The 15,647-nt window shown below is 39.3% G+C and overlaps 1 protein-coding gene across 1 annotated transcript; it reads right to left on the bottom strand.

Annotated features, from left to right (window-relative positions):
* Positions 1-6,735: 6,735 nt before the first annotated feature.
* LOC143988144 (uncharacterized) lies at positions 6,736-12,047 on the bottom strand. Its single transcript, XM_077487471.1, has 2 exons — positions 11,920-12,047; positions 6,736-11,790 (listed from the first exon to the last, which is right to left on the bottom strand). The coding sequence occupies exon 2, from the start codon at positions 11,774-11,776 to the stop codon at positions 9,839-9,841; it is 1,938 nt and encodes a 645-aa protein (XP_077343597.1). The 5' UTR covers positions 11,777-11,790; positions 11,920-12,047; the 3' UTR covers positions 6,736-9,838.
* Positions 12,048-15,647: the final 3,600 nt, after the last annotated feature.

A 15,647-nucleotide genomic window follows, 5' to 3' on the forward strand; every position in this document is an offset into this window, starting at 1 on the left:
CAGAAGCCCACATTGAGCATACACTAAAAGAGACACTGCATGCAGACATCTTTATTTTATCTCCTCATCAAGGCCTTCACAGAAGACACTGTACATAAGTTATCCCTCATTGCTGTGTGTTGCTGTACAAGGGTCTTTTTGGGCCCTTATTGAGCTAGATGAAGATGTGGGATAACTACACTGCAAAGACCCCAACATTCCTTTCTTTTACAACTTTGAAGACCCAAAAATGCAAAATATTGTCTCTAACATAAAAAGTTTAAAGTTGCATCCTTTGCCTATTGTTTATTGCACAGTGTGTTCATGTTCTGGACCTGTGGTCTCAGGAGTTTAAGGGAATAGATTGACATACAAAAAGTAATTCTTTCTCCCTTTCATAAATGAACCTACAATAGACAATTTGGGGGCCTGTGGGTTGGTTAAATTGTGATCTCTTTGCATTGCATACTCTTTCAGCATATTTAATAATTGTGAGAGTTTAACACTTAATGATACACTATATTACCATTATGTGGATAATATGGGTCAGGAGTGGGTAAAATACATAGTGCAAGGGTTATGTGTGGATAACATACATAATACTGCATGAAGAATTAAGGCAGTTCTGAAGGCAAAAGTGGGTCCAACCCAGTACAATCAAGGTACCTAATAAAATGGCTGATGAGTGTATATTAATTCAAAAAAACTTTGCACAACTAATTCATTTATTATTTTTACATTTTATTAAATATATATATTTTTAAATTGTTTAATACATTGCCATGTCAAAGCATGCAAAACTGCTGTCTCCAAAGATAATAAACACTGGGAGACACTGCAGCTTTAAACACAGTGGAGGGAGGAGCAGAAAAACTAATTTAGGCCAGCAGGGAAGAGGAGAGAAGGAAAGGGCCTTTACACAGACCACAGAAGGAAGTGGCAGGAAGGAACCGGTGGGTAGAGGAAGAAATACAGATGCTGTACAGAGATGCTGATGATGGAGGGACGTAAAGGGACCACTATATCATGGATCAGCAGCCATAAGCGTGGTTAGCGTATAGACAGGGACACAGGAACAGGCAGGATCAACCAGGTATTGAACAACATTGAAACTGCTACAAAGCATTGCAAGATCACATTGCAGTTTATCCTGCCATAAATAGACAGGAACTTTTTTTTAGGTTTACAAACACTTTAAAATAAATACATAGATAAATTATGTTTTATATCTGCCTAAAGTTTATCTTGAAACCTTTGGTCTCAGTCCTAGAGTGCAATGTTGCCTCAAAGTTTCTTACCTTGAGCAAAAGAGTCAAAAAGAGTTTATTTAGCAAGTTGATTTTTATGGCAACTATCAGACCAAAGTAAGGAGAGCTTGGTGCCAGTAACAAGTGGAATGAAATCAGAACTGTATTTAGCTCTATCAGCTTGCCGAATAAAAAAAAGTGCTACTGAAAAGTACACTAAGCTGAGTGTTCCTCTTACCTCTTTACCTCTTCTAAGCAATTTCTCCAAAAACTCAAGGGAAACCTGTACTGAGTGAATAGCATTAGCTGTCATTGTTAATCTGCTTCTATATAAAGGAAAAAAGGGTTGGGGCTTTGTATGAGGCATAGGACAGTTACGTCAAAATTGCCTCAATCCCTATCAAAATGAAGCAAGAAATGAAGTTGGGACTTTGCATGAAGCATGCAAATTTGGAAGCAAAAAATTAGCTGTATAGGTCTGATAATCTTGAATTTATTAAATATTACACAGTAAAATACATCAAAAGCAGTGGTACATATTGCATCTTCCATCATGATTGATTGATTCATACATTGGCATATTGCACATTGATGATGATATCCAAGTAAATTAGGTAAAACAGTATATACAGAATAGGTTACAAAACTGCATGATTATAGAATTTATGGAATCTGAAGCTCGACATGTTTCATGGCTAACTTGCCACTCATCAGGACCCGATATAAATTGGATGTCTATAAAACGAAAGTATTATATCAGACAATGAGTAAGACTTGTATATAAAAAGTAAAACTAGAGATAGACGGAATTTGCTTGAATCAACCACCCATACTCACAGGTGAGGCAATGGAAAGGGCGTGGCAGTGGTTGCAAGGGCAGCCGGCGACGTGATCTGGCACGGGAGCTGAGGCGGCACATGCGAAAAAGCAGGGAAGCGAGCCCCAGTGAAAAATGAGAAAAATATGAAAAAAATTATAAAAAAAAAATAATTTGGAAAAATATGTGATAGGAATCTGTGATAGTGAGACTGTTGGAAATGGGAATGCTCCAACGTAGTGAGCACAAACATTGAAAGGTGGGAGAAAAAGGGAAGAGAAGGAGAAAGAAGAAAAGAAAATAGGGGAAAGAACGGGGGGGAAAATGGAAAAAAGAAAAAGGGAAAAGGGAAAGATAAAGAAAAGGAAACAAAAAATGTGTGACAGTGAATCCATGTTTAGAGGTGAGAGGACTCAAATGTGCAATAGTGAAATTGTGTTGCTAACAATAAGATGTTCCAACATAGTGAACACTATCATTGAAAGTAAGAAAACTGTGAAACACAAGGATGTCAAAGAAGAAAAGGGGAAATTAATATGTGCCAAGTGTGTTAACTAAATGTGTTGAGTGGAAAGTGCACTGCACTTATCACATGAGGTTTCCAATCTGCAGCCCTGTGTATGTGTGTTAGTAGCTGTGCTTACGAACAAATTTGTGCCTCGCCGCAGCTGCATGTGGCCGCCAACATCACGCTGCGAGATATAAAGGAGGAGGCGACACCCCTCAGGCATCAGACGGTCGGCGAGTGGCGCCAAACTACTCTCCCTCGTGTCAAAAGCCCGATGAATTCACGGCGCCCATGTGATGACGTCGACAACAGTCAACGTCAGACGTGTTGTGCCGGATGAGTGGCGTCGATGCACAGTGGGGCGACCACCCGCCCCCCCCCCCAACACACATTTAGGTAACACAATTAGCACATATTAATTTCCCCTTTTCTTCTTTCACATCCTTGTGTTTCACAGTTTTCTTACTTTCAATGATAGTGTTCACTATGTTGGAATATCCTTATTGTTAGCAACACAATTTCACTATTACACATTTGAGCCCCTTCACCTCTAAATTATAGCGTTCACTAGGTTGGAGCATTCCCATTGCTTCCAACAGGGATTCACTGTCACACATTTTCTGTTTCCTTTTCTTTATCTTTCTCTTTCTCTTTTTCTTTTCCCTTCCTTTTTTCCCCGTTCTTTTCCCTCTTCTTTTTTCTTCTTTCTCCTTCTCTTCCCTTTTTCTCCCACCTTTCAATGTTAGTGCTCACTACCTTGGAGCATTCCCATTTCCAACAGTCTCATTATCACAGATTCTATCACATATTTTACCTAATTTTTTTTGATTATTTTTTTCATATTTTTCTCATTTTTCACCGATTATCGTTTTTCACTGTTTGAGCACGGGGCTTGCTTCCCTGCTTTTCCGCGTGTCCCGCCTCAGCTCCCGTGCCAGATCACGTCCCTGGCTGCCCACGCAACCACTGCCACGCCCTTTCCATTGCCTCACCTGTGAGTATGGGTAGTTGATGCAAGCAAATTCCGTCTATCTCTATTTTTACTTTTTATATACAAGACTTACTCATTGTCTGATATAATACTTTCATTTTATAGACATCCAATTTACATCAGCTCCTGATGAGTGGAAAGTTAGCCACGAAAGGCGTCGAGCTTCAGATGCCATAAATTCTATAATAATGCAGTTTTGTAACCTATTCTGTATATACTGTTTTACCTAATTTACTTGAATATCATCAACGTGCAATATGCCAATGTATGAATCAATCAATCATGATGGAAGATGCAATATGTACCACTGCTTTTGATGTATTTTACTGTGTAATATTTAATAAATTCAACATTATTAGACCTATACAGCTAATTTTTTGCTTCCAAATCCGCATGCTTCATGCAAAGTCCCAACTTCTCATCTGCTTCTATATATCCTAGTTATCAGGCTGTTTAATGGTCTCTAATTCATTGACTTGATCCAGTATGCAGCCAGTGAAGTCTGAACATTCAATCCTCATACTTTGGCCAAGTTAGTAACTGAGAAATAAGCCCATGGCTTTCACCCAGCACAGAATTTCTAAAACATTCCCAATGTAACCATCAGTTACATCTCCTCTATACACATTTTCATTAGAAACTGTTATCTATAAGGAAATACTAGATACAGTCCAGAAATTTCCTCTGTAATATAAAGGTATACTTTATTAAGACAGAATCTATTCACAACATACAGTACATATAGGGTATGAAGACTATGGTAATCAGCTGTCTAGTAAATATAGGCTTCCGATATGTGGATTTGAGTCTCAGCATTAGGATTCTGTGCTTTCTATCACATATTTGAGTGGTAGGACTGATGGAAACTAGAAAAAAATAAGTCTGTGGCCATAGCAGTCAACCAAGTGCCTAATTGTTCAAATTAAAACAGCTGGGATTTTACTTGACACTATAAGTACCTCAGTGCTTGTTAAATATGCTGCTTCTAGGTCTTTAAGGAGATGTTACACTAATTCAGTTACCAACAATGTAGTTATATATCTATAGTCACCCTCTTACTACAGCAAGGAAAACACCTCATTCAGAACATCCATTCTGACTTTTTGAACAAAGACGGAAGCAATGACAAAAAGAAAATGAGTAAGCTATTGCATGCCGTACAGAAACTTTTGCAACGAGTACATTGCAATAATAGTCTTATTCGTCATAATAAATTTGATGGACATTTTTGGAATACCAAGTTTTTTTTAAAATAAAGTAACCAACGTAACTGAAAAGTTTAAAAGAAATTACAGTTGCAGAAATTCTTCTGGAAACTAGTCATGTACAGATAATAAACAGAATTCCCGGCAATTATCCAGGCTGCTTCATACTGACAGACACAACTTGGCTAAATAATGCTGGGAGAGGTCACTAAAATGACTCCTAGCTAAGGGAAAGTGTCAGTTTTGGGAAAAAAATGAATTTATCATAAAGTAAAAGTGACAATAGGACAAGAAGCGTTTCTATATTTTATAAGCTTACATACCAGAGCAGGAAACACAACCATTAAAATATATATGGTAGTGTATAGAATGTATAGAATTCATTTGTGTCATTTTGTAATAATAATTGCTTTGCTAAATAAAGCAAATGGGTTTACAGACCTATGTACTGTAGCTGAAGCTCAGATTGCCCACACAGCTAAAAGTGCATTTCTCAGATGCGATCATATGAAGATTCAATTAGAGCCCCTCACACAATAAAACGACTGCTGTGTGCTAACAGAATATTAAAAAAAAAAAAAAAAAAATCTGTGTATTGGGTGGAAGCCATCTCCTTTTTATTTAAAAATATATATTTTTTGGAAGTGAAAAAAAAACTGTTTCCAAATTGAAGTCATATCAAATAGTTTTACTGTCTTCATAGTATGTTCACGTTAGTTCACATTTTTAACACATTTTACATCCTATAAGTATTTATATTTAACACTTGTATATATTTAGTCTACACTGACATATTTCACTTTATCACATACGGTACGCATCTTGATTTAGTATCAAGTATTCTTTTTTTCTTGTTTACAGTGAATGGATGCTCTACAAAATGTTTTTGGGGGTTTGCCAGTTGCATGTTCTTAACATTTTTATTATGTTTTTATGCACATCCATTTTTATTCATCTCACATTCAAACACACGTCAGCTATACATATTAACTAACTCACTTTATTTACCAATTAACTCTAATTAGAGAAATGTATTCACAGGTTTGGTCACATGTCCAATATAGATCAGTGTATATACTGCAGCTAGTGTTTGTGGTTCTTTAGCTATGAATATGCACGAGCGCAGCGGCTCCAGCTAGTGTCGCTCTCTTCATTGATCAGATCAATAGCAGAAGGAGCCATTGGCTTGCACTACTGTCAATCAAAAGCTATAATCCGGGAGCAGGGCCAAGTTCCACTGTCTGTGTCAATGGACACAGCAACGGGTCTTGGGAGTGAGCCCGCATAGGTGCCTCCATGAAAAGAGACCCCAGAAGAGGAGGATCGGGGCTGCTCTGTGTAAAATCATTGCACAGAGCAGGTAGGTATAGGCACTGGAGCTGCACGATTAATCGTTAAAGAATCAGATTGTGATTCTTCCATCCCTTGCGATCTTAAAGCATTTTCCCAAAACTATTCAGTTCTGTGCTCACAGCTGACTAAAGAAAAAAAAAAAACAGGCAGCTTGACAAGTTTCTCACAACATCCTTAGGAGGAGATAAGGAGAAACATTGTAACACTTTGTCCTTTTAGGTTCAATACGTTTTTATTGTTTGTTTTCAGAACATATATAAACAGAAAAAAGGAAAAGCAAAAAAGAAAACAGATACAAGACCAGGCGCCCAACAACGGGCTATCTGATGTAACATTTACAAGTCATTCAATAAGTAATACATTCTATGTCTTATATGCATATAGCCTGAGTGAAAGTCATTGAGGTAGGATTATAAACATTGTACAAGCATTGGTACACTTTGTCCTTTTAGATCATAAACTTCAGTCAGTAAATGAGGAATGTTTAACCACTTAAAGACTAAACCTTTCTCTGACACTTGTTTACAAGTTAAAACCAATTTTTCTCTAGAAAATTACTTAGAACCCCTAAACATTATATATATATATATATATATATATATATATATATATATATATATATAATTTTAGCAGAGACCCTATAGAATAAAATGGTGGTTTTTGCTATACGTTATGTCACACTGTATTTGCTCAGCGGTCTCTCAAACAATTTTTTTGGAAAATTGTGATCTTTAATCTAAGCAAAAAAATTGTGATTCTCATTTTGGCCAGAATCTATGCCACGGGATACAAAATTGTGAGTTTTCCCATTATTCTCTCATTTTTCCTTTCTGTTAAATATATCCATCATTTATTAGTTCATAAAATGTTTGTTTGAAACGTTTACCAAGAAATTTAATATAATATTACAGGAATACACATGATACTAAATGTGACCCCCACCAAGATGGAACAGTGTTGAATAAATATAAAACCTTTCACCATTTCGAAGAAGAGTCAGGTAAAGAAAAAAGTCAGGTAAAGTACAAACTAGTGCTGTGTAAGTTGACAATGAAGAGATATTCTGAAAATTATTAAAAAATGCACTTCTTAAAGCGGAGGGCCACCCAAAAAAAAAAATGTAAAAAAATATATTTTTTTAACTTACCTGAAACCGCTGTTGCTAGGCAGTCTTCCTAATCTGCCTCTTCCTATTCCACGGTGCTTCCTCCTCCTTCGGTGAGTGGCCCCATTGTCTTCCGGGACATGTGTGTGTCCCAGAAAACAGTGGGGCCATTCACAATGCGCCGCGTGACTTGCACAGTGTTTTCCTTTGTTAAGATGGAGGCGCCGGCAGCCGATCCGATCGACAGATCGGCCACGGGTCAGCCAACATCGCGGGCTCACTGGACAGGTAAGTGTCCTTATTAAAAGTCAGAAGCTAGTGTTTGTAGCTGCTGACTTTAAAAAAAAAAATCTTGGCCGGAACGCCCCTTTAACCAGTTCCTGTGAGTCCGGTCGTGGGTCCCGCGGACTCGACCGCCACAGGGATACCCACGATCGTCTCACGGGGAGGCCGAATGGTTGTAAACAGCATCTTCCCATTCTGTCTAGCAACAAGTGACACTGATCTCTGCTCCATGTGATTGGAGCAGAGATCAGTGTTCACTAACACAAAGCCCAGCCCCCCACAGTTAGTAACACGTCCCTAGGAACACTTAACCCCTACACTGCCACCCCCTGGTTAACCTCTTTACTGCCAGTGTCATTTACACAGGAATTGGTGCATTTGTATAGCACTGATTGCTGTATACATGACAATGGTCCCAAAAATGTGTCAAAAATGTCCGATGTGTCCGCCATAACATCGCAGTCACAATAAAAATTGCTGATCGCCACCATTACTAGTAAAAAATGTTATTAATAAATTATTATTAATAAAAATGCCATAAAACTATCCCCTATTTTGTAAACACTATAACTTTTGCGCAAACCAATCAATAATCGCTTATTGCATTTTTTTTACCAAAAATATGTAGAAGAATACGTATCAGCCTAAACTGAAAGAAAAAACTTTTTTTATATATATTTTTTCGGGGGATGTTTATTATAACAAAAAGTAAAAAATAATGCTTTTTTTTCAAAATTGTTGCTCTGTTTTTGTTTATAGTGCAAAAAATAAAAACCGCAGGGGTGATCAAATACCACCAAAAGAAATCTCTATTTGTGGGAAAAAAAGGACGTAAATTTTGTTTGGGAGCCACGTCGCATGACCACGCAATTGTCAGTTAAAGTGGCACAGTGCCGAATCGCAAAAAGTGTTCTGGTATTAAGCCAGCAAAATGGTCCGGTCTAAAAGTGGTTAATATATACATTTGATGAATTGCTGATTAATGTCCATTACAGAAAAGAAGAACAAGTTTGAGGAACATGACCATACACAAAACCCCTTGACTTCGTTAAAAGCTTTACAGCCAGGCTCTGAAACGCTGAATTATGAAAACCACAGAATCTTTAACCACTTTCATATAGAACACTTTGCTGCCCAGGCCAACTTTCAGCTTTCAATGCTGTCGCACTACGAATGGCAATTGCGTGGTCATGCAATACTGTACCCAAATTACATTTTACACAAATAGAGCTTTCTTTTGGTGGTATTTAATCACCACAAGACCGATAAAAGACCGAAAATTTTGAGAAAACAAAAAAGTGTTTTTCTGTTATAAAATTTTGCATAAAGATACTTAATGTGATTGTAGCCGTATTAGTGCAATTGTGACAGAGAAAATTGAGTACTGTCCGTGATACTTTTTTTATTTGCACTAACATACATTCAAAAATTTTTCAGTACTGCTTGGACCTTGAAGAAGGGGACATACCCCGAAAGCTTGTCCTGAAAAATTGTATGTTAGTGCAAATAAAAAAAGTATCACGGACAGTACTCAATTTTCCCTGCATAAAGATAAAATTTCATAAATTTAGGGAAAATGTGTATTGCTACTTTTCATTGGTAAAAACAACCCAGTGTATTTTATTTAGTTTGTAGGAAAGTTATAAAGTCCACAAACATCTATATAGCTAAAAATCTTTCAATCCTAACGTACGTCATTTCTTGAGACCCAAAAACGCCAAGACAAATACCCCCCAAATGACCCCTTTTTGGAAAGTAGGCAGGTCAAGGTACTTAGTAAGAGGCATGGTGAGCTTTTTGAAGTTGTGGTGTGGTGGTGCTCAGGAAACTGACTGGTGACAGTATGTCAACCACTTGCCACTTTCTTGCTAGGCCATCACACTTTAAATGACAATTGCATGGCCATGCAACACTGTACCCATATGCAATTTTTATCATTTTATTCACACAAATAGAGCTTTGTTTTTGTGGCATTTAATCACCACTATTTATTTTAATTTTTTGCTAAACAAAGGAAAAAGACACAAATTTTGAAAAAAAATAACTATTTTTTTAGTTTGTTATAAAAGTATAGTAGCCCTGTACACTGATCTGACAGTTCACAGCGCAGCCCATGAGGCATGATCCTGGGATGCCATCATATGACATCCACCCAGGATAGCAGCACTCCTACTCATATTACTTTAGGCCAGACGGGAAGCAGTTAAAAAATAAAACTGAAGATAACATGCTATAATGTATACCTATAAAAATGAAATGAATATAAAATTATTTGTAAAGGTAATGTTTAAAAAGTGCATTACAGGAATAATAGGAACAATGCAGATATATAAACATGCAGCAATATATTATTTATTTATAGAATTAAGACTTATTGGTATTAAGATACGCTGTAGCTCCACAGGCTTCTTAGCTCTATTGAAATAAGTATGAATTTTCCTTATTTTCTGCATAATGAAACATGTCACAACTATAAGAACAACTTGAAGAGCTGCTGTAACCATAATGAGATGAAAGATTATTTTTCCATATGTTAGGCGAAATCCAAATAACTTTCTAAGCAGACGAGTATGTAAATCTTCTTTAAATTTATGGGTTGTTCCCATATGACTAGGCAAAGATGTGCTTGAAGAATCATTATTACTCCAACCAGTGGAAGGATCGTCAATTTTGGATAAATCATCTTTTGATGGTATAGGAGACTGGGTTGTTTCCACATGACTTGGGATCACAGAGGTAAGGTTGTGCCTGGAATGATCAGGTAGCAGTTTAGTAGGAGTAAGGGTCACCTCACTGCTCAGTCTTATGTTTTGTGTAGCACTGGCTAGAGCAGATGTTGTTGTTGCCACATAGGGATAATCAGTTGCTATAGTTGTGTGGCTACAGACCGGTGCATCAAAATGAAGGATGGGTTTTCCTTTGAGTGCTGAAGGATGTTCACAAAAAATTGACATGGAATTCTGTATTATTTTTACATTCTCTTGAAACCAGAGCTTGAAATCTTTAAGCCTACAATCACATGCCCAAGGATTGCCATCAAGACGAATGTTCTTAAGCTTGGTCAAGGTTTTAAAGAAGGTGCCTGGCAGGTTCCGGAATTTACTATTGTTCAGATAAACAATTTCAAGATTTACAAGAGGATGAAACAGATCGTCAGGAAGATCCTCAAAAACATTATTATATAGAGAAAGAATTTGCAGCTGCTGAAGATCCTGGAATAAGCCTTCACCAAGAAATTTCAATCCATTTGAATGCAAGGACAGTTCCTCAAGTTTGCTCAGACCACTGAATGATTCTTTTGGAAGACTCTGAAGCTTTGGGTTTTGAGTTAGAATCAGTAACTTCAGATTAGTTAGATTACTAAAAACAAAATTCGGTATTGTTAAGATATTTGTGCGATAAACCCACAAACTGTCGAGTTTCTCCATTTTGCCAAAAAGCACATTGGGAAGTTCGGTTAAAGGGTTCTCATAGAAAGTCAGGTTGGTTAACAAAGTCAAATAGAGAAATAATCCCTCAGGTAATATTTCTATTTTATTTTTGTGAAGCATTAGCATATTCAATTTTGGTAAATTGTAGAATGCTTCTTTGTCAACCATTACAATTTCATTTGCATACAAACGCAGCTCTTCCAATTCAGTGAGATTATCAAACATTCCAGGTGTTATTACCTCCAGAATATTATTATAGAGAAATAGAGTTTTCAGTTTGAACAATGAGTTGAAAATATACTTTGGCAAAGATGTCAATTTATTTCTGGACAAGTTTAAGTGCCTAAGATTTACAAGATGATCTAGTAATCCAGCAGGCAATTCTCGAAGCAGATTTCTGTTCAATGAAAGGTACGATAGGTTTTTCAGGTTTTGAAACATACATGGATCAAGATCAGACAATTGATTCTGATCAAGAAACAACTGCTCCAGGTGAAATATTCCGTGGAATATTCCTGGCGGTAAACTTCTTATAGCATTGTTTGTCAGCTTCAGTGATTTCAGAAGAGGAAATTTTTGAAAAGCCCCAGATTCTATTAAGGAAAAATGGTTGCCTTCGAAAAATAGGCGTGAAGTAACGGGCATTTCTTGAAAGCTGACATTGGTCAGTTTTGTATCTTGAGTGCTTTTTATACAGATATATGTAAAATGATAGGGTATGGATAATGCAGCAATATCTGTAATTGAAGTACCCGAGCAAATAATGCGGTCCTTCACTGAGCAAGAACACAAGAATGGGCAAATTGCATCAAGAGCTACAAAGCTTGATGTACTTAATATTAAGAACACAAACATGATTGGCAGCCAACCTAAAAAGCAGAAAGAACAGAGATCACAAGCGGTTCTGTCAGATATTACATATTCAGAATCATAAGCATTAAAAGGCTGACTTCAAACATTACTACAGTTATATTATATAGAAAAATAAAATTACATACCGGATAGGTACCTGTAAGAAATGATCTTTATATGTTGCTGTCTAGTCTATATGTCAATTAAGAATGTTCTTCAAGGCAGAATATGTACGTAGAAGTGTAGCACAGTGCATCCTGCTGATAGCGATGCTGACACTGGATCTGGAAATAGACGCTTATTACAGAGGAGCTTTGTTTTCAAAAGGGAAACCAAATTATGTCACGTGATAAACATACATAGACAATAAGTGGCACATCATTCCGATTAGCTGCAGTGTTGAACTGGAACGCCCATCCTTATGTTAAATAGAATATTCAACCTTAAATCTAATATTTTGGTTTTGGGTAGATGTTAGACAATTAGGCCACTTTTTGAGTCATGTATTGCTTAATAAATTTGAGTCCTGTATCGCATAAACAGGTAATGTTTTTAGGGTTTCCGTTATTTTGCACAGGTGATTGATCTGTTTTACTGCCTTAGTAATTACGACAGCCGTTTCATCTGAGGGAATTCCTGAAAACATGACCTGTTGGGGGTACTTGAGGACTGAAGTTGAGAAACATTGCTATAGATTATTTGGTGGGGGTGACTACGCATCTGCTGTACCCATTAAAAAAGGGTTGCACTCTTCCCTTATGATCATGTAACAGGAAGAGCGTGACCTAGGGATGAGCTTAGAGTGCGAGTTGAACGTAAGTTCGACCCTAACATCGGCTGTTTGGTTAGTCCACGAAGATCTAACATTGTGGGGCCTTCACGCCAAATTCGAGCGGTGCATCAAGGCCCATAATGCAATGCATCATTGCAGTGCATTTCTGGCTGATGATTGGCCAAGCCCGTAAGCAAGCGCTGTAAGCAAACAGAGACATAATTGGCCAAAGGCAGGGTACCTGTGGCCAATTATGGCTCAGGGGGTTAAGTACACACCCCACACTATTTAAGGCCTCCTGCACATCGGCCATGTGTAGTGTTAGTGTCGTTTGTAAAAGAGAGAGACAGAGACACTGTCATGGCAGGCAGGCGAAACAGATAGCTGCAGTGTATTGTGCATATATATGCATCCCGGTTTTGTGTGTATGTGTGTGTGTATATATATATATATATATATATATATATATATATATATATATATATATATAGTTTAGCTAGATCTCACTGCAGACGGTTCCTAGTGTGTACTGTTGCTAATATACTTCAGGCAGACAGGCGAGATAGACAGCTACAGTGTATTGTGTGTATTTATACATCCCCGCTTTGTGTGTATGTATATATGTGTATATATATATATATATATATATACACTCACACACACGCTGTATACAGTTTAGCTTCATCTCACTGCAGACCGTTCCTGGTGTACTGTCGATAATATACTTCAGGCAGGTGGGCAAGACAGCTGCAGTGTATTTAGTATGTATATATATATATTTTATACACTGTATATAGCAGTGATGGCGAACCCATGGCACGCGTGCCGCTGCCGGCACGCTGAGCCCTCTCTGTGGGCACGCCATGAAGGGAGAGCCATTAAATGAGAAAAGCACACAGTGAAAACATAATCGTCCGCACCGCGAACTACATCTCCCACAGTTCTGTAGGCGAGTGGGCGTGACAAAGAATAAGTGCCCGGGGGTGACGTGCGCACGCTAATCCAATCATAGAGGCTGTCTCATCCACACCGCACCCACCATCAAACAAATCAGCGGTGACGCACTGGGCGTGACTGGGAGAACATGCGGCTGGGATCAGAGGAGACTTGTGGGCGGGAATGAGCTGCCGGAGAGACTGGAGACAGGTAAGATCAATGTGGAGTGGATCCATTATTTTCCTGCATCTAAACATCTCTAAAGTAAACCTTTCACTGTTAAAGTTTATTGCTTGTTTAACGGTATGTAACGATCTACAAAAAACTAATACAAACCAAATGCTGAGATTGTGCTCTGTACAGTTACAGATTTTACTAAATTTTGCAAAATAAAGGTGTTAATTCGGTGAGTGCATGTGTCAGGTAGGTGAGTGCATGTGTCAGGTAGGTGAGTGCATGTGTCAGGTAGGTGAGTGCATGTGTCTGGTAGGTGAGTGTAATGGTCAGGTAGGTGAGTGCATGTGTCAGGGAGGTGAGTGTAATGGTCAGGCAGGTGAGTGCATGTGTCCGGTAGGTGAGTGCATGTGTCCGGTAGGTGAGTGCATGTGTCCGGTAGGTGAGTGCATGTGTCCAGTAGGTGAGTGCATATGTCAGGTAGGTGAGTGCATGTGTCAGGTAGGTGAATGCATGTGTCAGGTAGGTGAGTGCATGTGTCAGGTAGGTGAGTGTAATGGTCAGGTAGGTGAGTGCATGTGTCAGGGAGGTGAGTGCATGTGTCAGGGAGGTGAGTGCATGTGTCAGGGAGGTGAGTGCAATGGTCAGGCAGGTGAGTGCAATGGTCAGGCAGGTGAGTGCTATGGTCAGGCAGGTGAATGCATGTGTCGGGCAGGTGAATGCATGTGTCGGGCAGGTGAATGCATGTGTCGGGTAGGTGAATGCATGTGTCGGGTAGGTGAATGCATGTGTCGGGTAGGTGTGTGCAATGTGTCGGGTAGGTGTGTGCAATGTGTCGGGTAGGTGAGTGCAATGTGTCGGGTAGGTGAGTGCAATGTGTCGGGTAGGTGAGTGCAATGTGTCGGGTAGGTGAGTGCAATGTGTCGGGTAGGTGAGTGCAATGTGTCAGGTAGGTGAGTGCTATGGTCAGTTAGGTGAATGCATGTGTCAGGGAGGTGAGTGTAATGGTCAGGTAGGTGAATGCATGTGTCAGGTAGGTGAGCGCATGTGTCAGGAAGGTGAGTGTAATGGTCAGGTAGGCGAGTGCAATGGTCAGGTAGGCGAGTGCAATGGTCAGGTAGGCGAGTGCAATGGTCAGGTAGGCGAGTGCAATGGTCAGGTAGGCGAGTGCAATGGTCAGGGAGGCGAGTGCAATGGTCAGGCAGGTGAGTGCTATGGTTAGTTAGGTGAATGCATGTGCCAGGTAGGTGAGTGCATGTGTCAGGTAGGTGACTGTCGTGGTCAGACAGGTGAGTGTAACGGTCCGGCAGGTGAGTGCAATGGTCAGGTAGGTCAGTGCATTATGAGCACAATGCATTGCTGATCCCTGCATTCTGAGCGAATCTGCTAGAATTGTAGGTTTTTGGTCCCTTAGGATTTATTCAGAGGGATGATCAGTCCCATCCTCTGTGGCAGGTTTAATTCTGTGTTGGCACTTTGAAAGAAATAAGTTGGTTTTGCGTTGCGGTTTGGGCACTCGGGCTCAAAAAGGTTCGCCATCACTGGTATATAGTTTAGCTTTATTTCACTGCATTACACCTTACTGTAGGCCATTCCTGGTGTACTGTTTTTAGTAAACTTCAGGCGTTGTTTTGCTAATCTAATTGTACAGTATGTCTCACAGGCCACTAAAAGAGGGCAAGCCGGCTCTGTGTCTACAGCAAACAGTGCTGGTCATGGACATGGTGCATCCTCAGCACGTGGCTGTGGGGCGCACTTGTCCTTTTTTTCTGAGAGCTGGCTGAGCCACAACATGCAGAAGAGTTGGTTGACCAAGCCGTCCTCATCCTCCTCATCCTCTCTCACTCAGGCTCAGGGTACTTTGTCTGCCAAAGCGGCCTCTTCCCTTGGCTCAGTGGCATCAGTCACTCCTTCCCTAGCCCCACCATGTCCTGAGGAGTCCCCTGAACTGTTTGACCACAGCGTTGGGTACATGCTGCAGGAGGATGCTCA

Source organism: Lithobates pipiens, unplaced genomic scaffold (genome assembly GCF_037356315.1).
Source record: "Lithobates pipiens isolate NorthernLeopardFrog02 unplaced genomic scaffold, aLitPip1_a1.2 Scaffold_18, whole genome shotgun sequence".
Taxonomy (NCBI): Eukaryota; Metazoa; Chordata; class Amphibia; order Anura; family Ranidae; genus Lithobates; species Lithobates pipiens.

What these genes read in the sequence shown, in the direction of transcription:
- LOC143988144 (XM_077487471.1), bottom strand. Translation starts at nt 11,776, where the DNA reads ATGTTTGTGTTCTTAATATTAAGTACATCAAGCTTTGTAGCTCTTGAT.